Raw genomic sequence first — 27,360 nt, forward strand, 5'->3', positions numbered from 1 at the left:
GGATAACTCTCTCTCTAAATGCAATAGAGGAGTGGACTGCTGACGTTTCTGTGTGAATGCATGTGATAGAAAGAAGTACAAAGTTGATGTTCTCCCAAAGAAGCAGTCAGGAGAAATCTGCTGGAAGGAGAAAGTGAAAACTTCTCAGAAGGAACTGCCTGGCCAAGCTGGGTCATGTGCAGAAGGCTGAGTGCAAGTACTGGAAACAGAGAAAGACTCAGTTTGTATGAATGTTTCAGGAAGAAGCTGTGATCTTCAACTAAGAAGAACTAAGCCCATGCTTGGAGAAGCATGTAAACGCTTTGCATACATTCTTCTTTAGCTATATGTTCTGCAAGTAAAAGCTTTTTGAATATTTCAACAAGTGTTTGGACTTTGTTCTAATTTCAAGAAAAGAGTCAGTATTTCCCCCCCAAATTTTTTTTATTGGTTTTCACAATATTATAAACAAACAAACAAACAAGACAAACAAACATAAATCATAGCCTTGTTAAAAATAACAGTTGTTAACTTGGTTAAGTGACTTCCTCGCATCCCCTTGGTTGAATTTCATTGCATGTCCTTTTAACGGTTTTCCAAATCCCAATTTTTATGAAATTTAACTTAAACATTAACATCCTTAAATCGTCACCTTATAGAATTAAACACATTAATTCATCACTTAACATAGATAAAATCCTAAGCCCATTAAGTATCTGCAAACTATTTCCAGTTAGTTTAACTTAACAAATTTAACTAAATAACCATTAAATTTATTCCATTCTTCCTGATACTCCTCTTCCTTCTGGTCGCGGACTCTTCCGGTCAGGTCGGCTAGCTCCCAAAAATCCATCATCTTCATCTGCCGTTCTTCTATTGTTGGTAATTCTCGGGTTTTCCACTTTTTAGCTAGAAAAGAGTCAGTATTGCACATGATGTTGACTTCCTAACTGCGCTTTAGCTACTCTGCTAACAGTCGGGGACTGGCTGTAGTCCAGAGGGAGACAGTGGTTTGTGGGGACCTGTACCAGGCAGGAGGCAAGAATCAGAGGCAAGGGAAGCTTCAGAGCTGGACGGTGGAGCGCAGGATAGGGAGGAAGAAGGGGAAGGTCAGGCCAGTGAAGAGCCAGGTGCTTCTCTACCCTCTCCTTCACCTGTGTCTCTCAGAACCAGGAGGGCACTGGAAAGGGATGCACAGAGAAAGTTTATGTGCAGCCCACCAGGGGACGATACATAAACTGGTGGAGGGAGAGTGGTCCCTTGTTGCTACAACTGCTCCATAGAGTGTGGACCTGCAAATAGCTGCCTAGCTGTTAGATTGGTGTGCACAGATATCCAGAGTTGTAGAAGTGACTCTGTTACCTTTGACAATAAATACTTAACTAGTATTGCGGTTGGGAAAGATTGAGGGCACAAGGAGAAGGGGACGACAGAGGACGCTCAATCCTGCAGTGGTCTGTTTTGCCAGCACTGAAAAGTATGTCTATGAAGCTTTCTGTTGCAGGTACTAATTTAAGTCTTATTATCAGTTCTGCATCTTTCCCCACTTAGTAGGATGTTAAAAACCCTGGAGGGAAATCCACACAGTTAGGAGAACAGGGGCAAAATGCTGCTAGGTGTTAATATAAGTGCTTATCAGAGATAATGGTATGTTATAACACAGTATGAGAATTATGTAAAATAGTGTTAACAGCTGCAATCTCAGAACAATGGGTTTATGCACCAGTTCAGGGAAAATGATCCTTGCACTATTTGGCTTCATTGATAGATCCCCCCCCCCCTTCCCCCTCTTTCTAATATAATATAATTTTCCACTGTAGATAGCTAAAGCAACTCGGGTTCTTTTAAATTGTGAACCAGAGGAATTGGCCCCCAAATTCTCTTTCTGTCATATCCTTGTCATCACTTTTTACCTCCTTTCACTATAAAGGCAATATGATTTTTGCTGTTTTAAATATATATATATATATATATATATATATTTGCTTTCGTAGATTTTCACGGGTACAGGAATGCAGGTTTTGGTGTCCTCGGGTATCTTCCCGTGTAAAAGTTGGGGTGTCTAGGCGACGTTTCGACGAGGTCTCACTCGTCATCTTCAGGCTGGTGCTTTCGGCTTCTTGTTACTGGAACAGAGCAGGATCTCAGTGTTTGAGTTCCTATAAATACTGTTGAGGAGGTGTGGCCTCCTATGTTCTGGGCAGAGAGGAAGTTCCCAGGCTGATATCCCTCAAGCAATTAAGGAACAAAAGAAGAAAAGGCACACTAGCCTGGGAACTTCCTCTCTGCCCAGAACATAGGAGGCCACACCTCCTCAACAGTATTTATAGGAACTCAAACACTGAGATCCTGCTCTGTTCCAGTAACAAGAAGCCGAAAGCACCAGCCTGAAGATGACGAGTGAGACCTCGTCGAAACGTCGCCTAGACACCCCAACTTTTACACGGGAAGATACCCGAGGACACCAAAACCTGCATATATATATATATATATATATATATATATATATATATATATACCTTCTCTAGTTTAAACAAAACAAGAGAGACTCTCAGAACTGGATGGGTAAGGAATCATAAAATCTCCTGCATCATGAGTAATTCTTGCCATTTTGTTCCCTATTGTATCATTTAACATTCTTATTTTTAAAAAATGTTATGAGAGATTCCATGCATACAATAGAGATTATGCAACATGCAGACTTAGAAAAAGGTTAATAAATTTATGTATTGCCTGTAAAGATCTAGTTGATATTGCCTGATGAAATTCCAGATGCAAATACGTCTCATGGTTGATTTGGATTTTATGTTTCTGCAACCAATTTAGTAATCAGACACAAATATTTTCAGCTTTCATGGTGTTGCTCTTTGGGAAATTCTGTGGGATGTTTATTGTGGAAAAGCAAAAGTGGAACACGTACTTTAAAAGAAGCCCACACAATGTGTGACTCAGTAAACTGCAAACTGTATGAAGTCTATTGAAAACATTTTGTGGCCTGACAAGTCTTTGACAACCCCTTGTTTTGCAATACCAGATAGGGAGCATAAATAGGAGATTCAACACCCCTCTAGTTGAACATGATAACTGTTGGGTTTTATTCAACTTGGTGGGTCACAACTTTTGAAAAAAAGAAAGAAAAGCAAAATCTCATTTCTCCCCCACTCACAGTTTTTAAAAGGGGCTACAGTCCTTCCAGCAGCTTCAGGCTCCATAGTCCCTTGGTTGGAGTGGATTGTTCAATTCTGTGCAGGATAAGAAGTAATGTTATGAGAGAAGTAAGGTCTATCTATATGATCTGTGCTGTATTTGTGATGTTTTATTATGTTCTATCATGTTATTGTTAATACAATAATAATAAAACATCACAAAGCTGCCTTGGGATTCGTTTGAATGAAAAGTGGCCTAGAAATATAATAAATATAATCAAATCTATCATTCACATCATTTTGTTGGGCTGAGGGCTTCTTTATTTGTGTCTAAATCTAATCTCATAGTGACAATCTACAGCATGTCTGTTGGGGGGAAAATGTGGTAGCAATATCAGACAAATGAGATATGAGGGTTATTCAGATTTGTAGCCTAATGGATCCCTCAAGACTGTCAGTCAAAGCTAGTAACACACTTGTGCTGGATTAATTAGCATTAAAGAGGCCCAGTTAGAAACCCATAATGTAGAAGACTTATCTGTGGTAACCAGTGTTGAGGACATCCTCAGTTTCCCATCTGCTGAGGACCCTTTCTCATATTTTGTGCAATGGGTGTCTTTGCTCTTTCCTCCACTGCAAAATGTAATGTCAGAAGCCCCTTAACGTTTTCACAACATCAGAAACCTAAGTGTGTGGAGCTGTCCCTGCTCTCAACCTTCATGTGATTTCAGGTTTTCTGCATCCAGGATTCTCAGTTATGTGGAGAGAGTTTACATATATTCAAGTTGAACAGGCTGCATGAGCACATAACCCCTGAAAATGCAAAAGTTAGGAGTGGAACAGTAAGAGTGATCATCCTTCTATTTTGCCTACATGGTTTTTAAATCTACATCTTCTAAACAAATATGAACACACACACACACACACACACACACACACACACACACACACTTTGACCTGAAGTACTCATTTGAAGATGCTGTTTCATATGGGAATTTCGGTTTTATTCAAAGGCTATTTAAATTCCCAGAAAAATGCAAGGTTTGTTGTTTATTGTTTTGCGGAGATTTCTAGAGCCTTCTTAAAATATTACATAAGATCTTGAATGGAGGGGAAATCTAGAAGCCAAAGGGAAAGGAGACTTGCTCTTGATCAGATACATGCTTCCAAGTTATGTCATTAAAAAGATAATAAGCCTTCTGAAATGAGACTTGGGAGGAAAATTAGATTTCAGCATCTGATTCCTCCCCATCTAATGCAAAGTTGTGGTGCCATTTTACGGTGGAGTACATTTCATTGTAGACAATGGTACTCTGTGTACAATGTCAACCACACATTTTTCTTAATATAGTCCATGAAAATTCGCTTATCAGAGAAGGTAAAACAGTTAACAGCAGTCATGCTTTGCAATCTTATTAAATATATAAACACAATTACACGGTAGTCAGAACCGGATTCTAGGCCAAGAATGTTTATGCCATAATAAATATGGAAGCCCTTGCATGGGCTTCTGTCAATGGGGTTTGTTCGGTGAATCCTGCCATAAGATTAACTGTCCACAGTATTTGTGTAAGGGAGGAGGATGGGGAGAAAACCAGAACACACTGACCACAGTTTTGTGACCTCCTAGCATCCCCACCAGGTCCAGTGACCACCAGCTACCACTGTTTTAAGCTTAGTACTGTAGGAAGATAAATCTCTGCCTGCTGCCTCTGAAACACCCTGCCAGCTCAGAATTTACCTAAACCTGCTGCACACCCTAACAGAAAAGCACACCTGGCTAGTGCAATTTTAATAGCAAACAACTAGCATAAACATATCTCTCCTACTACCCAAAACTGGAGTTTTAAAACTTGGAATGTTGGGAAGTTATCAATGCTCGCATTGCTCATGAGAGTAAGAACACATAGAACAAACACAGAAATTGCAAAGAGGCTTGGTGCCCTTAACTTGACTTCTGAAGCTATAAATACATTATTGACATACATTTGCATAAAACACATTTCCATTTTGTAAACAGAACTTTTCTGTGTTTATCTGTTGATGTTGAATTGGTAGTTATTGGAAACGTATTTTATGACTCAAATGAGTTTAATTAAATGTATATTTGTAACTGAAAATTTATTTTGGAATGGTTCTTTAACAAGTTATGAACTGTAAAAGAAACACAAATAAAAAGGGGTTTAAATAAGAATCTTCTTGAGAACTGCACGTCCACATAGCACCAGAATTTCAGTGTTTCGGTCAATTTATCCCATAAACCACTGTAGGAATCAATGAAAAGCTATACTGAATGCTATTTGGCTACTTTCCAATATCTAGTAAAAAGAAGGTGTTTGTGAAGAACTGTCTAGTATCACTTGTAACTGATCAGCAATGTTATTATCCAAGTAGTGGAGCATTTGCCAGCATCAACTCCTGTCTTTTATAAGAAGTTTAATGATCAATGTGGTATCTGAAAAAGAACAAAAAACATTCTATTGCCATCCTTAGCATCATCAATCAATACATGAAAAACCCAGACTTGACGGTTCTGTCGAGAGCAGAGAATGCTAACTCACAGCCCACAGACTGCATCCAGAACCTGAGGCAATTTAGTCTGACTCTTGATACCCCCTAAGCAAACTTTGATCAAGAGGGTATGGTAAAACGATTGCCTGTTGTTGCACTTGTGAGGGGAAGTGGGGCGGGGATGTTCTCCAGCTGTAAGAAAGAAAACGTTACCCCACTCTCTTTTGCTACATACAAAATCAAAAGGAAGATGTGTGGTGTGTGAAAATCGTTAAACATCTTCGTGTAGTTCTTGTGCTTTGCTGGAGTAGCTGTGCTCCAGAGCTTTTTTTGGGAATGTAGCCTGTTCTGTCACAAGGGATTCAGTGTGTATGGCAAAACACACATCAAGTACCTGGACTATTTTTTGGAAGAACAAAAAAATTCCTTCCAGTAGCACCTTAAAGACCAACTAAGTTAGTTCTTGGTATGAGCTTTCGTGTGCATGCACACTTCTTCAGATACACACAGATATTTTTCAGATACAGATACAGATATTCAGATACAGATACTTCAGATATTTTTTGGAAGGCTAGACTGAAAACATCTACCCTCGAGTCTCAGGGCCAAACTGCATGTCAATTTTATTGTGTGGTTAGCAAATGAGTCTGGGATTTTTACAAAATATAATACTAGGCATGGGAAATGGGACTCCAAGAATGTGACAGAAGGAAAAGTTAAACATCCCTTCCCAGGCCCGGTGGTCTCCAAATGAAAATTTGGAGGGGGAGAGAAGCTGCAACTTCTACATTTTTTCTTTATATAAACCGCACAATAAAAGTAACATCTAACTTGGCCCTCAGTGAGACATTTGTGACCAAGAAATAGAACCCAGGATGGGGCTACATGCAGATAAAAAGGCAGGGCTGTGGTTGGGTTTTGTTTTGTGGCATCCACTGCTACTTTCTTCTGTATAAGTGAATGGTGTCATTCACCCTCATGAGAAGCGACAATGGGGATATATTTGATCTGAGGGCAAAACCTTCCCTCCAGTTTCGATACAGGGCACAAAATGTTTCTCTAAGCTCCAGACAGCTTTGAAAAAGCAAATCCTCTATGCATGGACATATATGCACACACACCATGCATCATAAGGACACATATAGCCATATAAACGCCAGCTGCCAGGCTCATCTCATAGGCTAGCACAAAAGAAAAACAACAACAGTTGGGGCTGCACATACAGAGCTGGCGTGGAAGATATCTGGTAGCAGTACTTGCTTGCATTCCTGACACTGACAGTCCAGCCAAGAGGCACTCAAAGGGGGAACAATGGACTAGATTTGTTGTTGTTGTTGTTTTGTCGTTTAGTCGTGTCCGACTCTTCATGACCCCATGGACCAGAGCACGCCAGGCACTCCTGTCTTCCACTGCCTCCCGCAGTTTGGTCAGACTCATGTTTGTAGCTTCGAGAACACCGTACAACCATCTCATCCTCTGTCGTGCCCTTCTCCTTGTGCCTCCATCTTTCCCAACATCAGGGTCTTTTCCAGGGAGTCTTCTCTTCTCATGAGGTGGACAAAGTATTGGAGCCTCAGCTTCAGGATCTGTCCTTCCAGTGAGCACTCAGGGCTGATTTCCTTAAGAATGGATAGGTTTGATCTTCTTGCAGTCCAGGGGACTCTCAAGAGTCTCCTCCCGCACCATAATTCAAAAGCATCAATTCTTCGGCGATCAGCCTTCTTTATGGACTAGATACAAGGAAAGAATTCACCCATTAGCACTGTTCTGTAAAGTGTGCAGAAGCCACTAAGAATCTGGAGCTGTGCACAACAACATGTCCATACACACAGTTCTGGCAGCTTCCCATTAGAAAGCAAGCCATAGTTGCTGGAGTGCAGATAGTTCGCCATTGAAAGGAAGATTTGCTTTAGCATTCTGAGTTTAGGATTTGCAGCTGCTACAAATGCTTTCCAAATAGAAACTACATGTGTTGTGCACTTGGAAGTGATTTAAACTGTAAGTAATTGAAGACATGGACTCCATATGCCCTGTTTTTAAATTGGAGGCATCCAATCAATCAATCAATCAATCAATCAATCAATCAATCAGTCTCCTTTATTGACATGCAGAGGATACAAAAGTATACATAAGTCAAAGCATAAAACTGGAGTCTGTTTATAAAAGGAAGTGCTTTCACATAAAACTAATACAAGCACAGTTAGGTTAAAAAGTGCCTCTCAAGGCTTATAGTGATGTAGTTTCATGACATCTTTGAGAAATTTTGCTACATTCTCCTTGCTATCATGCCTATGACTGTTCAGTAGAAAGAAAACCCTGGAGCAGTCAGAACAATTTAACCTTTCTTTCAGCATAGGGTTTAAACATTTGTCGCAAATTATTGCATAAAATGGGCAGTGAAATAAAACATGTGTGATGGCTTTGACCTGTTTTATACCACAAGGACAATGCCTTTTCAAATACGGATTTTTTGAGAATCTTCCTTGCAGGATCACAGATGGCATGACATTAAATTTTGTAAGGGAAAATACTCTACATTGGTGGGAATCAAATAGGTGATGTAAATATGGCATGGCCTGGCCAAACAAAAGTAGGATTCTTAACCCCAAACCCCAACGGAGAGCAAAATTTATTGGCTGCACTAAAGAGAGTTTGGAATTGGAGGCATCCTTTTCACTTGTTGAAGGTCACTTTGAATTCAAACCAATTTGTCTTGAGCTGCAGAGTATCCACAAGTGCATTGTGCATTTATATATAAATATATTAGCCCTCTCTGCACCTCCATGTGTCAGAACTGGTACGTTGCAAATTAGGGTTCAGTTGTATCAGCATACTGCGTAGCAATAGTATGAGAATACATCAAGTTTCTGAAAGACATCTTTCCTTCAGCAGCTCTCTTACTGAGGGCTACCCAATGGTAAGTGTGATGGTTATGTGGGGTTACTTGTCCGCAAATTGCCTTAGGTTTAGTTAGGTTGCTTGCTCCACCATGCTTAGGGTCAGAGCTCGCGTTCCGTGACCTGTTAGTCACTTGAAGAATCTGTCAGTGGGCGTCTCTTGAACCCCTTCCAACATAAAAGCTGTTTGACCCCAAGTCTCCTCCTAAATTCCCTGCGCGGAACGCGTCTGCACAAGTAAGGGGAAGGCAGGTGCGTGCCAGCGCTCTCTCCACTAGATTCGGGTGAAGGGTCTGGGAGCCCTGTCACCAATTCCTCCATCTCCCTCTCTTCCCTATTGGTGTTACACTGAATTCCTTCCCCCCTGCTGCTCCCCTCTCCAGCATCGTTCGGGAGCCCTGCCTCCGCTTCTCGCTCTGATGTCAGTTCCCTGAGAGTAAGCATAGAAGAGTCAGATCACAAAAAAAAGATGTCATGCACAAAGCAACATTCTATGTGGTAATGGCAATGAAAATCAAATTTAAGCTGCTACAGATTGATGTTCTGTCTTGCTCTGGAGATTATTTATCTTAAGTTGATGCTGAAATCATTGGATGATAGAATTATTTGATGCCTGATTATTTTGACATTGTGGTGACCATTGCTTCTTGGCAAATAAATTGGACTGAGTTTTTTTAAAAAAAGATTTGATTCAAAGAATTGCAGTACAGAACTGCTGGAGATTCAGTAAGCTCTACGGGGAATTATAATGGAACCCATCAGAGTAATATTTAGGCCCACTTTTATTGAAAAAGGCACTTTTAGATTGCAGACGGACCCCTAACTCTGTACTTAGTCTACTGACCAAGAAAGCCATGTTCAGAGAAGCAGAGACTTTTTATATTTCTAAAATAAGTAAATAAACCCTAGCCTGCCAAGTACCTGCTGGATTCAATTCTTATTCAAAATGGAGAACTACACAGAAGCAATCAGAATGCAATAAACTTTGCTGAAGATAGGAGAAATGAACCTAAGAAGAAATATTCTGCAGTATTTCATCAATATATTAAGCCAACATTTTATCCCCACCCTCAAAGATTGCTTTCTCACTGCAATGGCAGCTCAAGGAAACCCGCTTGGCCTGATAGATCAGCTGGGAATGTAGGAGGTAGGAAAATCACTTGTCTTTGGTATTTGGAACTTGACATAAAGAAAAAGTAATTGACCAGTGGAGACTTTTGGAATCCAATTAGTGGCTAGCAGTAGTGCCGTCTCAAATAGAATGAATTCCAATGTGTTAATTATAATACGGAAACTATGTAAGTACAAGTAATTAAAAATTTTGTTGGCACAATGCATTTCAAAGCATTTATTTAGTCATTTGATTTAATCTTCCACAGAAGATCATAGTACTGAAGAAAACCAACAAAGGAAAGGAAAGGATTAATTTTTTGTTGTTGTTGTCAAAAATGGCTGAAGAGCTTTTTTTGTAAATGATGCAGAAGGGAAATTTACGAGCCTCCTGTGTGGAGGAAGCTGGTATAAATATATATGTATATGTCAGGTGGCCAGGTCTAAAGTTTTGCGCTTACCTTGGCAGACAGACTATGCTGTTCTAATCACATGGAGGAGCCTAAGGGGCAATGTAGCAAAGTGGGTCACAGCACCACGGAGAGCTCCTAGAGAACATCTTTTTCCGAAAGGATTTGAAAGTGAGCTTCTGCCTCCTTTCTACCTCTCTTAGAATCTGCCTCCTGCTGGAGAAGTAGAGTCTTTTAAAAGGGCCAACCCATCAGGACTTTCCACTTTCAATGACTTCCCGCCTGGTGCACTCCCTTAGCTTGGGGAATTGAGGGGGGTAGATCCTGGCTTTATGACCCTGGCCCCGTGGCCTATGGTTCAGTGGGCTCATGCCTTCCAGCCTTGATCTCAGGGTCTTCTGATCAGGCTCAGAGCCAGGAGTCCATTGTTGACCCTTAACCAATGACACCGCAGCATCTGACTCAGGGTCACTACTAGACTTGGTGAGAAAGCAGCAGATCTAAGACTATTTGTATCAGCGAGTGGCACTGGATTGACCCCATTGTGTCAACCCAAGCCAGGATGAGTATGTGCTGTTGTGTGACTGCTGATAGTTCTCCCTTCTGACCAGCACTCCTAGTAGTGCAGGCAGCCAATACATGGGTTCCTCATTTCTAGGAGACTTATAGATTTGTTAGGATACTTTCCCCAGGACAGCTAGTGGTCTTTTGAAGCCACTGAAGTTACTTCTCAGTCTGCCTAGAAGTTTGTGTGTGTAAGAGAGGATTGCATATATGTGTCTGCTTAAGCACAGGTTTAATGGGCTTATGTCAGTCTTTCACAGTCTACTCCAGAAGAACCTGTGGCCTGCCAGATGTTGGTGGACTACAACTCCCATGATGTTTGGCAATGCTAGGTGGGTTTGATAGGGGCTGGAGTCCTCCAAATAATTTAGAGGGTTACAGGTTTTCTCCCTTTGGTCTGCTCTTTACCTAGAATCTCCATTGTCCATAAAGCAAAGGTGCACACCCGGAACCCAATCTGAACAGTAGTCTACTAACAATCCACATTCTGTTCTCACACTCACAAATGCACATGGCTTGAAATGCCAATGGACTTTCCCCCTTCAAACAGATTTGAGTTGCAGCTGTTGTTTAATAAGTGCAATGAGCTCTATTATGAGCTTAAACATTTTATTAAGCATTTTTAAGGGTTTAAAGGTACCCCTGACCGTTAGGTCCAGTCGTGGACGACTCTGGGGTTGCGCGCTCATCTTGCTCTATAGGCCGAGGGAGCCGTCATTTGTCTGCAGACAGCTTCTGGGTCATGTGGCCAGCATGACTAAGCCACTTCTGGTGAACCAGAGCAGTGCATGGAAATGCTGTTTACCTTCCCGCCAGAGCGGTACCTATTTATCTACTTGCACTTTGACGTGCTTTGGTGTGCTTTGAACTGCTAGGTGGGCAGGAGCTGGGACCAAACAATGGGAGCTCACCCTGTTGCAGGGATTCGAACTGCCAACCTTCTGCTCGGCAAGCCCTAGGCTCTATGGTTTAGACCACAGCGCCACATATTTTTAAGGGTTTACTGTTGTTGAATAAGCTGTTGTGGTCAGTTTGCTCACATGCTCCACTTCAGAAATCAGATCAGATTAGACTATGACAGAATAAAGTAACAGAAGACAAAACTGTCACCACCATTTAACAGAGTGTGTGTTTCTGGTCTGTGTGCCAGATCCATCGTTTAAGAATAGGAGTGTTGCAAGAGCACAAACATCTCCCCATTTTCATTTGTGAAATGTTGAAGAATATGACGTCTCTCTTAAATTAGATTCATTAAGTAACATCTAATTTCACCAACTGGTACAGTAAGCTATTTTGCAGAGGGAAATCATAGGTTAGCAGAATACTTTTGGTAGACTGCCAAATCTTGTTGGGGGTAGAGAGTATTAGACATGAAAGACATATCCACAAAAAAGGAAGCAATGTTCAAACACATTTAGATATTACCAGCATTTCATAACAGAAGCAGCAGTTAATGAATGTCACTGTAGTCAATAAAGAAATATTAAGGTCTATATCTGCTAGAAAATCATTGTAACTTAAAACACATAGCAAGTTTATTGAAATGGGGATGAGGTAATAATATCACTCAATCTGAATGAAGGGAAACTGAGTGGGAGTCAAGTGATGTGGACCTGTTAAAATCTTAACGGGGGGGCGGGATGGGACCCTGAAACATTTGAAGAGAGGATGGTTGCCACAGTGATTCTTCTCATTCCCTAACAATTAGCACAAGATGTGAAGTCTGCCCCCACCTTCATAATGCATACTGAGTGGGAAAGTTTATTTATTAACAACATTTTGTATCCTTCACCAAAAACGAATATACTATGAGGGGTGAACAAAACACACACACATTCACCATCCTCATCACAATTAGAATTATTTTAAGACTAATTTTAAAGCAGGGAAAAATAGAGATAAAACCACCAGCAGCAATTTAAAAGCGTGAAAAGAGCTTATGATTTTTTTAAAAAAATAAAAGCTTGAATTGAGAGGTTATGATAAGTAAGACTCACAGGTTTAACTGTTTTATGGGCTGCCCATATGAAAGATTATTTAGAAGTACATAAATATGCACAGCCAGACTTATTCCTCACTGTTCATAGTATTTCTACCCAAGTTATATTTGGTGGGTGGGAGTGAAGAGTTCCTAAAATTTCATAATGTGTGGCTTGGTTATTGGTTAGCTGTTTGCTTTGCAGGTGCCATTCTGAAATCTGTCTGCTTTATTTGTGACACATTCTGCATCTGGTCAATTGAGGAGTGTCTGTTTCTCTGAGACATTTGGTTTTTTGCATTCTTATTGCTGTGACTCTGATTCTTTCAATTGCCACATCCCTTAATTGCACTGCCATAAAATAGACCTTTTTTTAAAAAAAAGAAGAAGCATAGCATATCACAGTCCTTATTTGAACCTTGATATTAATGGAATGAGCAAATGACAAAAGTAAACCAAGTCATAGAAAAGGAAAACTCACCTTCAAGTTGTTATAGCTGCTCTTGGCTATACAACACCAAATTGGCCATCCTTCTGAAACTTCAAAGTAGGACCTTTATAAGTATATATAGGAATATGAACTTGTCTAACTAAAAAAAAAAAAAAAAGGTTGCTTCCTTTTTCCTACTTTTCTTCTGAAAACCCTGCAGGTTATCAAGGAGTGCTGTTATAGGCTTAGTTTATAAGGATCTGAAAGGTGGTAGTATCACAACTCAACAAGTCATTTTTCTATGAAATTCTTACCCAGCTGCCCATTTTCTCCCAATTTAAAAAAAAAAAAATCACAGCAGGGTTGGACCATAAAAAGCATGCAAGTCCTTTCCACAATGCTTTGGGGTACTTGAAACAAAAAAAATTCCTTCCAGTAGCACCTTAAAGACCAACTAAGTTAGTTCTTGGTATGAGCTTTCGTGTGCATGCACACTTCTTTCTTTTCGTGTGCATGCACACGAAAGCTCATACCAAGAACTAACTTAGTTGGTCTTTAAGGTGCTACTGGAAGGAATTTTTTTTTGTTTTGACTATGGCAGACCAACACGGCTACCTATCTGTAATTGGGTACTTGGTTTTCTTGATACAGGTTCAGTGCCTGAAATTTAATTTGATTATTCTGTATTGGTTGGTTAAGGTGATTCACCTGTTTGTACTCGTCTTGTTTATTTTGTGTCTTGATTTCTGAGTTTGCCTGCATATCTGTCTGTTTTTATCAGCAAGCTGTTTCCTCCTGGAACGAAACTCAGCCCTGATCCATAAAAATGTGCTGTCAATATCAGCAGTCTAATTTAGGACTTTGGTGCATCTTCACTGCCTCTTTGGGAGAAGCCTGTGTAAGGTAGAAGCTGATGTTACTTAGGAGGAAAAAGCCAGGAGTCAGGACTGAATAACAGGATAACTACTCTTTGCAGGTGTAGCTTAAATGTCTCCCCTACATCCCCAACCATTCTCACTTCAATCACCACCTTTGGAAGCAGTTGTTGTTGTTGTTGTTGTTGACAACATACTGAGGCTCTTAGCACCTTCATTTGTGTGTAATGTGTGGTGAGCACCTCAGGCACAAACCGGAGAACAAGATGAATGCAGATAGAAACAGCAAAGCGAACAGAAAACAATAATACATTATACATACTAGCTTCTTCTCCATTTAATCTCCAGATGGTTCACGAGTGCTGGCCTTTCCTGGACTGGGATAGTTTGGCTAGAGTTTTCTACACTATGGTAACATCCTGATTTGACCATTGCAATATCCTCTACATAGAGTAGTTCTTGAAGACAGTTCAGAAACTGCAGCTGCTACACAATGCTGCTGACTTGCAATTTGATGCACTGTCACATAAGATCTGTTTTATGGGCTCTGCCCTGACTGCCTATACTTTATTGGGCCCTATATAAGAGCCCTTATGTATGGATAGAGCACTGAATAACGTGGGATGGGTGTATTTGAAACAGCAATGCCAACATCACCATGCTCCAAGATGGAGGAAGCCTTGCTTGTTGTTTCCCCAACAAGTGTTGCTCATTGTATGGGAACATGAGATTGGGCTTTCTTGATAGTGGTGACATGGCCATTGGACTCTGTTCCCCTAGTGGCACAGACAGATACATCATTGATGATCTTCTATTGCCAATAGGGACGTAAAAGTAAAGGTAAAGGTACCCCTGCCCGTACGGGCCAGTCTTGCCAGACTCTAGGGTTGTGCGCCCATCTCACTCAAGAGGCCGGGGGCCAGCGCTGTCCGGAGACACTTCTGGGTCACATGGCCAGCGTGACATCACTGCTCTGGCGAGCCAGAGCCGCACACGGAAACGCCGTTTACCTTCCCGCTAGTAAGCGGTCCCTATTTATCTACTTGCACCCGGGGGTGCTTTCGAACTGCTAGGTTGGCAGGCGCTGGGACCGAACAACGGGAGCGCACCCCGCCGCGGGGATTCAAACCGCCGACCTTTCAATCGACAAGCCCTAGGCGCTGAGGCTTTTACCCACAGCGCCACCCGCGTCCCGATAATAGGGACGTAAGTAGGCATCACTTACCATTTCAACCCATGCTCATGGCATGCAACGCCATTTCCATTCTGCTGCAGTTCAGCTTCTGAAAGGAACTATGTTTTTTGTCTTGTGATCTGCTATAGCAGAATTTTACATAGTTATGTTATCAGAATACTCCACACCATTCATTTCAATGAAAAAGCTGTTCATTTCAATGAAGAAGAAATGCAACACAAATGGTGGGAAGCATACAAACATGCCTCAATTGTGGGCTGAAAACAATAATCACAGCTAATACAGATTGTATTCATTGTTTTGATTTCCATTCCAGACATATTGGCAACTTCTGCTTCCATTTCCATTTGTGCCTGAATTCTCCTGTCCTCTTTCCCTAATTGCCAAATCAATACATCTTTATTATCACAGACCTATGTTGGACTTCTGAGTAATTGTGTGCTTTAACATTTTAGGATGTTTTGCTCAGGTTTATGATCATATTTTATTTCTAGTTTTGACTGCTTAATTGTGTTTCTTATATTAGAATGTTAGATTTGTTAATGGATCTGTCAAACCACTTTGCAGTCTTTTCTCAGCGAAAAGCGGTATACCTAAATAAATAAGTGAAAAATAAAGAAATTTCAAAACAACTTCAAAGATGACGAAGTGTGTTGGCTGAGGTAAGGCCAGTGTGGTGGTGTGGTGGCTAATGTCTCAGGCTGCGATGTGGGAAACCAGGATTCAAATCCTCACTCAACCATGAAGCTCACTGGGTGACCTTGGGCCTGTCTCTGTCACCCAGCCTATGTTACCTCAAAGAGTTTTTGTGAAGATAAAGTGGTGAGGGGGAAAACTATATACTCCACCTTGAGCTCCTTGGAGGAAAGATGAGATATAACAACAACAACAACAACAACAACAACAACGCCATATTATATCAGCCTGCTTGTCAATTATGGTCAGATAAGCAGAGCTCCGCTTACTCTCTGCTTCAGAACAGAGCAACGTCAGTGAGAAGCAGGATTTATAGTACTATAGCAACTGAGCTATGGAGTGCATTGTCTGATGAGAAGAAGTTCTTGCCTTCGCAGGCATTGTCCCAAACGTGCAGAATGTTCTTTCTTCTAACGGGCTTTTAGCTGACTTAGGGACTAATTAGGTTCTGTGTTTGCCTGTTTGTTTGGGCTGGCAGGAGTTGTAGTCCAAAACTTCAGGGGGCTCCAGGGTGGCAAAAACTGGTTTATTCTCCAACTGGGAAGTGACAAAAGCTTCCGCCTAGGTTCTTCAACATTCAGTTTTAATCTTTTGTTGTTGAACCAATATAGAAATTAGACATGAGCAGCAATTAAAGATTTGCGTGTTGAGTCCCACAAGCCACCCCCCAAGAAACTCACACTTCACACATTAATTTTTGTTTAAGGTTTTTGGCATAATTTTGGCCACAACTTTATTCAAATACAAAACGTGAGTGGTTGCTTAGGCATTGGTTATGACTATCTGTCCTTGCCCTCAGGGACAGAGCTGGTCTTCCGGACACCAACGGAAGCCAGCGTGGGAAACAAGTATTGGGTGAGAATGAAGCTGGGTAATCAGACTAACACCTCTCACCCTCATGTTCCGGTGGGGTCTTGACCGGCCCAAGTCCGACTCCGGGGACAAGGACGAAAGAATGTCAAGCCCCTGGATTTCCTTTAACGGAATTCCCATTCGCATCATTTGGAGGGGTAGGCACTTACCCCTCCAAGCACCATTTAACCAATGCCTAACCGCCATGGAGCCCTCAGCTCCCCGCCAACCACTCACAGCCCCAGCCAAGACCTCAGCTTGGCCACCACTGCACTTATCCAAACCTCATTCCCAGAAGCCGACAGGTGCACTCCATCAGCTCTAAAAAGGGCTGCCGCTTGAAAGGTGATGTCGGGATGAAAAATCACCTCCCCACCTAACTCCACAATCTTTCTGGAAACCGCAGCATTGATACGCTTCCTGGCCCTTTCGATGGCTGCTGGGGAACGACTGCCCGTCCAAGCACGCCGCTGCAAAAGCTTGGACCAAAATAGTTTTACTGTGGGCACCATTGCCCGCAGCGTCTCCAAGTCACCCAAGATTGCAGCACGTAAAGAGAAACAGTCCGTTGACACCAGGTCGTTCTCCCCCAGCTGCACCACGATAGCAGCTGGCGGCCCTTCCAATAGCAGCTGGCTCCGAATCCGTGGCAAAAACTCTGCCCAGCGCATTCCCCTTCTGGATAGCCAGGACAACCGAATGTGCGAAGGAAGACCGAGACCTGGACCCAATCCGGACTGCCGTGCTGCGACACCAGCCCAATGGATGATGCTGTGCCCCACCATCCATATGCGCACAGTATCCAAACCTGGGACAAAACGAACAAAAGAAAACAACATCAGACACCCCCATTAACGCACATATCCTTTAAACGCATTCGATTTCCAACGGCCCAAATCCTTGATTCTGGCAGCTGACAATCCCCAGTGAGCAGCCGTCGTGGCAGCCCCTATTCTAAAGGAATGGGGGGCGAAATCGCTAGCCGTGCCCCCACAGGCCACAATCGCTTTACGCAATACTCTCGCAAATTGGTGTCTAGATAACGGCAACCCATTCTCATGCCGAAGCAGCGGACCATCCCCTTGCGCTCTCAACTCCAGGTATTTGCTGACATCCCTAACTGGGCAAGGGCCCGCCTCCCCCGTGGCAGGGAGTCGAATCAGGGCACCCCTGCCCCCCTGATCCGTCTTTGAATGTCTAATAGTAATTCTCAATTCGGCAGGGGACAGCTGAATGTCCTGGAGCAGAAGGCCCCTAGAACGACCATCCCTGTGGTCTTCCACTACTAACTCACCCACCCTTAATGCGCCAAAGAATGCGACGGAAAAGGCAGCCGAGAACAGGCGAGCCTCGTACCCAGACCAACAAACCACCCTGAGCTTTTTGCGTAACCTGCTCAGCAAGTCAAAGGAGATGGGGTGCCGGTTTGCCGGCCTGGAGGGGCAAATTCTACCCCATCCCTCAAGCGCCCTGCGGACAACAAACTTTGAACAAGGGTCTTTATCAAAATATGTTTTACAGAAAAAGGCTATGGCAGCCGCTTGCATCCTAAGTGTCCTGGCTGCCCGCCCCAATTGAAACAAGTGCGCCAAATACTGCAACACCTGCGATGAGGTGGGAGGGACCCCAGACGCCACTCTGTTTGATAAGCTGGCAAATGCCAGGAGATCAGCCCAGGCTTTTTCATAAGAACGCAGAGTAGAAGGGGAAACCGATGCCGCTACTCCCTGAAAAACTAATTGCTGCCAAGGTTCCAGAGATGATCCGGGAAATATTCCGGACGTATCCGCGCCTCTGGAACCAGGAACCTGAACCGCTCCATCTGAAAACGGGACAGAGCATCAGCAATATCATTAGACACCCCTGGGATAAAACGTGCCGAGAAGACTATATTATAACGTAAACAATGCAACACGAAGTCCCGCAACAGGGCCGAGACCCTGGGGGAGCGCGATGACAATTTAGCTAGGACATTCACCACCGCCTGGTTATCTGTCCAGAAGCAGACACGACGATTCCTGAACTCCTCGACCCACAAATGCACTGCCACTGCAATTGGAAAAAACTCGAGAAAAGTTAGGTCACGCGTGATCTCACTTCCCTGCCACCCAGGTGGCCAGCGTTGGGCACACCAGCGACCTTTCCAGAAGAGGCCGAATCCTAATGAACCAGCGGCATCTGATTGCACCTGGAAATCATTATGCAAGTTCAAGGTGTCTTGCCACAATGAAACTCCATTGAATTCCTCCAGGAATTCCAACCAGATGCGAAGATCGGTCTTCACCTCCCTGGAAAGGCGAACCCGATGATGTGGAAACCTCAACCCAGCAGTGAGGCGTGCAAGGCGTGAACAAAAGGGGCGCCCAGGTGCCACCACCCTGCAAGCGAAATTCAAGTGTCCCAAAAGCGACTGGAGTTGCCTGAGGGACACTTTTTTCAATGGAAGCAGTTCCTCTATAACCCTCCTCAAAGCTTCCAGCTTGTCCACAGGGAGGCTAGAAGTTTGCTCAACCGTATCCAAAAGGATACCCAGATAAGTGAGCTGGGTCGAAGGACCCTCCGTCTTGTCAGCGGCCAGCGGGACCCCCAATTCCTGCGTGAGGTCGGCAAAGGCTTGTAACAGCGCCAAGCAATCGCCGGTGTTGTTCACAGAAGCCAGTAAAAAATCATCCAGATAATGTGTGACTCCGCCCAGTCCAGTTTTAAACTTCAAGGCCCACTCCAAAAAGGTGCTAAAAGTTTCAAAAGCGGCACACGCTATTGAACAGCCCATAGGCATAGCTTTGTCAAAGTAATACTTGCCCTCAAACTGGAAACCTAGCAGCCAAAAATCATCTGGATGAATTGGCAAAAGGCGAAATGCCGATTCAATATCACATTTTGCCAATAAGGCACCACGGCCAAACTTCCGAATCATCTTGATCGCTTGATCAAGAGAAGCATACTTCATGGAGCAGAGCTCCGTTGGAATAACGTCATTAACTGACGTACCTTCCGGGTGTGACAAGTTGTGAATTAAACGAAATTCACCCGGTGCCTTTTTTGGCACGATACCCAACGGGGATATATGCAAATCGTGCATGGGAGGTGTGTCAAAAGGACCAGCCATGCGCTGCATAGCCACTTCCTTTGCTATTTTCTTGCGGGCGACCATAGGTAGCTCACGAATTGATTTTTGGTTAGCAGGATTCCGTGCCACGGGAGACATGGCTACCGGAATCCTAAAGCCAACGGAGAAACCATCATTCAAATAGGCCGCAGCCTCCCTGTTGGGGTAAGACTGGAGCCAAAATTGTAGGACCTGCAAGCGAATAGGGGTGTGGGCTAAGGATATCAATACATTACTTTCCTGGTGCTGCGGCTGCAGTAGAGGGGGTTGGTTTAGGGGTTTGCTGAAAACCCCCTCTGCCTCCACGAAAGGGCCGCCGTCCACTAAAGCAAGCAGACGCTGCGTGCGCGCCGCCACATTTCTCGCAACTGTGGGCGTACTTACACCCTTGTCGCTGACATGATCCCTTATTAAAATCCCAGCATAGCATACGGCGGCTAGTTCTAAAAGCCGCCGGCTTGGGCTTCTGCTGATCCGGCACTTTTTTGTCAATAAGTGGGGCCACATAGGTGGTCCACACATCGAGATCCTTACGATCCCAGCGAGCCGACGGGATTCTGGCCGCCCGTCGCCTAAAGTTCTCATCATATTTTATCGCCGCTTTTTCACCAGCCTTGGTGAAAGCGGAACGAACGATGGATAAATAAACAAACAAGTGGAGAGATCTCCGAGGATAAGCTGCCACCACTACGCCGGCGAAGACTTGGAAACAATCAAGCCAGTGCTCGAAAGTTCTGTCTATTGTGGGGTTACCAGGGCGCTTTTTGGAGAAATCCACTTTCTCCTGGTCCTCAGAGGGTGGGGCCAGTTTAAACATATCTACATACCGGCCGTTGAGTATCCTAGCCCGCAGCTTCGTCGCCAAGTGCGAACCTGGAATGATGTCTCTGGCCGAGTTGGTAGAGACCTTAACGTCCGGTACCAGCACACCATCCCTACACTCTTGTACTGCCCCATACTTCGCCCGGTGAGCATTGGCCCTCCTTTCCCAAGCCCACCTTGGAAGCCCCGAAGCCGCCTCGCCGAAACCCCAATAAAGTTCAATTGAGCTACCTACCTCATCGTCAGAACTAGAGGACGTACCCGTATAAGAAGAGGAAGAGTCCTCCCTTCTGCGTTTGGCGTGCTTCCGGGAAGATCTTCTGTGGCGACGCTTTCCACCCAAGGATCTCCTGGCAGGCACTGGAAGGCTGTCCTCCATGGAGGATCCTGAGTCCAGGTCTTGCTGAGAAGGACCTGGAGCCACAGAAGAAGATACAACACGTGAGGTGCCTGAACCCGAAGCCACCTCAGTTAAAGGCTGGGCAGCCCCGCTCCGACGGGTAGCAGGCGACGAAGGGGTCTTTCCTCGAGACACCCTCCTGGAAGACAGCCTTGTCCTACGCGAACGGGCACGATTAGTAGGTAAGGAGGAGGGTTGGGAAAACCGGGAAACCACCCGAGCATTACTAGTTGATGGCCCTTCGCCCTCATGTTCGCTAGACAGCGATGAGGCTGGCGACGATGGCACCAACGGCTGAGGTGGCCTTGAGGACGTAGAGGGCCGAGTGGAACAACGTTGGAGGACACCATCCATTTCAGCCGCAAAACGAGACATGGCCGCTGGATCATCAGCTATGCCTGCCACAAATGACTGAACCCGACCGAGTGATTGACTCGGGGCAGGTGAGCGCAGTGCCTGGGAGGGACCCCTGATAGGTCGCTTTGCCGTGGTAGTCTGGCCAGTTCGGGCCGAAGCCTTCTTCGGGGCCATGCCTGCTAGTTTTAAACAAGAAAGACAAGGAAGGCCCTGATTAGTAACCCAAACAAAGCTGTCAACCTTATTGAAGAATTGACCAAAACCGGCCAAAGGCTTTGACACCGGCGCTCAACCGGTAAGAATGGAAATGAATTACTGAAATTAAATTCAATGAGCGCTAATCTATTCAAGTATCTTTTATTAATTATTTAATAATTATTTAATTTATTATCAAATTATTTATTTATTATTATTAAGTATTATTTATTATTAATTAATGAATTACTTCCAAGATCAGCGCGCCCCTTAAAGTTGCCCTGCAGGGCAATAGCAGTCCCTGCCGGGCAGTAGCAGTACCAGGCCAAGCCTCCAGGTGGACCTACACAAGGTAAATTACAGCAAGCTGCAATACCTAGGTCACCCAGAAGGTGGCACTGTTCAGCTTAAGTAAGTACAATAGAGCTGCAGTGCTGCTCTGAGCCACTAGGGGAGCTCACGAGCAGACAGCCTGCAATAGCTCTCTACGACCACTAGAGGGCCAGCAAGCAGTCAGGGGACAGACGCTGGCCACAAGATGGAGGACCCCAGTGCACCAAGAGGTCCTCCCAGGTAGAAAATGCAGGCCGGGGCTAGGCCTCGGCCTGCACGCACCACTAATGCGTTGGCGCCGTGAGCAGGCAGCACCGTCGCGCCGCCCGCGCCCCTCGGATCGGGCGGGAGCAGGCCGCTCACCCCGCCGCGCCGATTGAAAAAAAAAATTCTCCCTTACTTCCCCCCCCCACAGGGCCCCGGAGCAGAGCGCGGCAGCCGCGCCAACGGAGCCGGGACCAGGAGCGCTCCCCAGCCACCCGACCAGGTAAGGCAGAAGGGGTGGATGGGGGTCGGGAGGGGGAGACACCCCAAGAGTGCTCCGCGGCCGCGAGGCCGCGATCCCCGCCGAAAAAGAAAAGGAAAAAAGGGGGGGAGGCGCGGCGCGTCCGCGGCCTACCGGGAGCAGCCGCGAGGCCCAGCTCACCCCCGGGGACACCAGGGCCCGCCGGCAGGAAGGGCCGGACCCTCTACCGCCACAAGGCCCCAGTAAACAAGGGGGGAGGTGGATGGGAGGGGGAGGGAGACGGCCGCGATCCGCCGCCGCAGCGCTAGCAACCCGGGGGGGTGCTCCAACGGCCCCAAGAACGGCCGCCAACCTGCCCCCACCAGGCCTCCCCCAGGCCGGGGGGGGGGGTCCCCACCCTCGGCCTTCTACAATCTAACCAGGGGTTGCTAAATTAAATTAAATTTAAAATAAACGACAGAAGGACAAACTGAATAAAACAACCAGCGAAATAGAAGAGAAGGCAAAGGGAAACTAAGAAAAGGAATATAGGAGGGAGATGGTAGAGGACAAAATAAGGGCAAGAAATCAGGAAATTAGTCAGGTTTAATACAACCGTCTCTAGGCTGCTGCTTGATCCAATTCAAAATGGCCAAGAGGGTGTTCCCTCTTCTGGCCCCTGTATATATAGCCTCAAAAACCCCTCCTCCAATTTGCCAAATTAAATCTTACCCCAGCAACCCATTTAACCCTTAAATGCTTGGGTTGCTAACAATTTGCCAAGTCATTGTGGAGTGGCCTGTTCCCCCAACCGCAACACGTGCTCTCTGTTAGGGAGAACACGCTATATCAATTTCACCACCAAAAACTTATTTTGTTCTAAATTTGTTAGGGTGGTATTGTTTCATCACAATTTCACACATTTTTGTCATTCCCAGGCTGCTTTCCTGCTGCCTGAAACTTCAGTGGTTTCTATCCAATTGGCACAAACTTTTTAGGCACCCTTCTAACCTTTCACCCTTCTCTAAGGTAACACATCTGATGTATTTCAGACAAATAGAAATGGGGGAGGGGGTTAAAAGCAATTTTAAAAGGCACACCAGACACAGAGGAAAACTCCTACCTAAGCAAAATGATTCAAGTAGTTCAGTAGTAAGTCTGTGGGGTGGGGGACTGGCATCAAGGGAAGACTGTCTTAGGGGCCTCGCAGGGATATAAAATGGGGTATAAAGGTAAAGGTAAAGGTACCCCTGCCCGTACGGGCCAGTCTTGACAGACTCTAGGGTTGTGCGCCCATCTCACTTAAGAGGCCGGGGGCCAGCGCTGTCCGGAGACACTTCTGGGTCACGTGGCCAGCGTGACAAAGCTGCATCTGGCGAGCCAGAGCCGCACACGGAACGCCGTTTACCTTCCCGCTAGTAAGCGGTCCCTATTTATCTACTTGCACCCGGGGGTGCTTTCGAACTGCTAGGTTGGCAGGCGCTGGGACCGAGAAACGGGAGCGCACCCCGCCGTGGGGATTCGAACCGCCGACCTTTCGATCGGCAAGCCCTAGGCGCTGAGGCTTTTACCCACAGTGCCACCCGCGTCCCAAAATGGGGTATAGGTATTCTTAATAAATGAATAAAATTAAACCATCACCCTGGGTAAAGCCAGTTTCATTGGTACGAAAAAATGAAATAAACAACAGTTTTTTAAAAAACAAAAAACATAGATGCTGTTCTAAAGGGGGGGGGGACCACATGAAATCTGATAGATTCTATGTCTAGTGTTTTATAATCCCATCTCCTATTCATTGTAGGGGCAAACTGAAAACAATTTCTCACTGCTGAAGCTATGACAGGCACTGTTCTGTGTTCATTTGTAAACTCATACCACATAGAAATGAAGGCAGCAGGCAAACTCGGGCTCATCTTTGCCCATATTATTGAAGGATGTGGCCTTTTTGTTTTCATCTCAGCATTTAAAGACTGTGGGCTAATAGTGACCATGGGGACCTAGGAGAGAAACAGCAGATGTGCGCTTGAACTATAGTATTTCCAACTCTCTGTGTCCATGGCTGTTACTGCCAACAGCCGTCTCCAAGAAGAACACTGGCAGCTGCTTATAGCTGCAGAATAGCATTTGCTGGTTGGTTTAACACCAACATTACACAAACATTTAAAAACTGTGATTTTTAAACCATCACAGTGGAAAGAGAATGAGAATGGGAGAAAGACATGGGAAGCTTCCATATACTGAATTCAGATCCTTGGCTCTGTATCATCTACAACAGGCACGTCCAACTCCTAAGAGACTCTGATCTACTCCCACTATAAAAACAAACAAACTGGCAGTGATCTACCCATTGGATCGACCAAAGTTGTCGAGCTTTTTCAGGGGAGGTGTCAGCAAAGTTATTGAGTTGTTTTTTTTGGAGGGGGGCGATCAGTCAGGATCACGCGATCAACCAGTTGGACATGCCTCATCTACAACTGTCTGAAATCCTGGTAGAGTATCTCCAGGATTTCAGACAGGGTTTTCTCCTCATCCTACCTGGAGATGGAACTTTGGATCTTCTCCATGCAAAGCAAATGTCCCATGACAGGTCAAAGATAGTGAATCCTGGCACAATCCCTGATGCCTCCATTGCAGTCCTTCCAGTTCCAGTTCAAGTCAATCCAACATCTTTCTTTCGGCTTCTTGGGCTATCATGAATGACAAAGAGCCCATGAAGATGACCAAAGTACTCCAGGATAAGGCACCTGAATCATCCTACCAAGTGGAAGAGAGAATGCTATGGCATATTGAATCCAAAAGTGTGGTAAAATGTGGTACAATTTGTATTATCTGTATGGGCTCAGTGTCACCAGGGGAGGTAGGCAGAGGCAGGACTCTGACAATCCATCTTGCTGAAGTCACAGGGTCAACGTTGCACAATGAGACTTCCCCTTCCTCCTCCCTCTTTCTGCATCTAATCCAACCAGTGCTAAATGCTTAGCCAGTGCTAAGTGCCCCCAGTCCCTTTAAAGAAGCTGACCCACTGTTTGGCAAGGGTGGGGTGGATCTAGTTATGTGCTCCTTCTTCTGAATGAGACAATAGCTTCTTAGACAGGGTGTCGTGTGTGCAGACCTTGCTGTTGGAATAGAGAGGGAAACTGTATGTGCAACACCCAGATCAGTTTCAGCCTCAGCATAAATTAGGTCAAAGCCTAGGATAAATTAGCCATACGTCACTGGACAATGTGGCACCAGGGATCCTGAAGTAATCAATGGAATGATATGATCTACAACATCCTAAAAAGGAAATCGTATAGCAGAGCACTAGATGCTGAAGGGAGAAGGAAGAAAATGTATCATTGTAATATATCCAAATAACTGAGAAACGAAAACAATTTGAGAATCTTGGGAGGCATCCGTATATGTCTGGCGGTGTGATAGTTACATGGCCCAGGTTAAATGCTTGTGGCAGACAATTACTTCCCCCCCGCCCCCCGCCAAGATAGATTTCCAAAATAATTGTTCAAAACACAAGGAAGGCTTTCTTGCTGGTAAGCTCATTGTGCACGTACATGTGTTTTAAATTAAATGCAAGACTCAAAATAATGACTTGTATTGTGCTTATTGGAAAAGCTGTTTGGTGAACAGGATATTAATTACTTCATTCTGAATGTATTCAAACATTTCAGAGATGATATTATGCTTCTGTTTCTTAACATTACGCATGCTGACAGAATAGGCACTTTCAGGGCCTGACTGTAGTTTTCTGTCTTTTCCATTAAATGTTCATTATGTTAGTCGCCAAGTTCATTCTTCTCCAGCAGATTCTGTAATAAATTGCTATTGAAACCATATCTGTTTCAGTATTTGTTAACAGAGACTAATTGTTACGACCCTTTACGGCTCATGATGTTCTCGGTGGAATGGAGCATGTTTTCAGCCTAATGTGCAATTAATTCCTCCTTCCAGTTTACATTTCTCATCCAAGCCAGTCGTTTTAAGGTTTATTGCTATGTCTGAAACAAATAAGTATTTGTTTAGTCCCCTAATGTTAGGGATTATGCTGGCAGTAGGGCAACAGACTGCACAGGGCCTCCCAGAATTGTTTACAAATTACTTTTTACCTACTGCTGTGGTGTCTGTAGTTCAAATCCAAGCAATAACTATTATAATATTTCTAATACTAATCTATGGCATGCTTTGTCCTAGAATTTGGAGGCATTTCAGCTGATATGATTATTCCTGTTATGTTGATGTCGTCACCTTTTGTTTCCCATTAAGGATAGAAGGTTTTTCACCCTCCTCCAAAAGTGCTTATGGCATATAGCAGGGATGGCCAGCATGGTCTCCCCAGATGTCATCAGCAGGGCCATAGCTAGGGGGTGGGGGTGAGGTGGGCCCCCACCATGGGTGCAAGTGAGAGGGGATGCAAAATCAGCTAAAAATATGTCCATAAATATGTCTAGAAATAAAAATGTTGATTATTGCCTCATAAGAAAAGGTTTTTAATAGAGAGTGAATTGAATTGGGGGGGGGGGGTTTGGAGAGGTGGAAAGAAGAGCTAATTTGTCCATGGCTAGGGGGTGCAATCTGGATGGGTCTGTCAGGGGCGCTAGATCACCCAGCTACGGTTCTGGTCATCAGCTCCCAACAACACGTCTACCTCTGCTTTGAACTGCTTTATTTAACCCACACTCCTACCCTTGTATCTCAGGTACTTGTCCACTCCCCTCCCCCACTTCTTCTCTTACAGATTTTCTTCATTTCGCCTTCTGAACATTTGACAAACCTCTTCCTCTTCCCTATCTTCCCCTTTCCTTCTGTACTAGAAGTCCCTGGAAGTCCACCATAACCTCACCCTCCTGCTTCCCCTCTCTACTTGCTGTAAACTAAAAACCCCTGTGCAGAATTTTCCTGAGAAATAAGTGAGGTGATTATGAATGCAGTGGATTCCTAAAATATGTAGGGCTCATCCCTTCTTATTTCTCAAGTATTACTTCAAATCACAAAGGGATAAGTTTGAACAGCTCTCTCAAATGTAAAAGGTCACAGGTTCATACATTTAAGACTATGGCTT

The 27,360-nt window shown here is 44.5% G+C and overlaps 1 protein-coding gene across 1 annotated transcript; it reads right to left on the bottom strand.

Annotated features, from left to right (window-relative positions):
- Positions 1 to 16,473: 16,473 nt before the first annotated feature.
- LOC144327557 (uncharacterized) lies at positions 16,474 to 18,274 on the bottom strand. The gene has a single exon (XM_077927784.1). It carries the CDS (start codon positions 17,480 to 17,482, stop codon positions 16,877 to 16,879), a length of 606 nt encoding a protein of 201 aa, XP_077783910.1. The 5' UTR covers positions 17,483 to 18,274; the 3' UTR covers positions 16,474 to 16,876.
- Positions 18,275 to 27,360: the final 9,086 nt, after the last annotated feature.

This window comes from Podarcis muralis, chromosome 4 (genome assembly GCF_964188315.1).
Source record: "Podarcis muralis chromosome 4, rPodMur119.hap1.1, whole genome shotgun sequence".
In the NCBI taxonomy this organism is placed as follows: Eukaryota; Metazoa; Chordata; class Lepidosauria; order Squamata; family Lacertidae; genus Podarcis; species Podarcis muralis.

Coding starts and splice junctions, on each gene's coding strand:
- LOC144327557 (XM_077927784.1), bottom strand. CDS start 17,482: ATGTTGTTTTCTTTTGTTCGTTTTGTCCCAGGTTTGGATACTGTGCGC.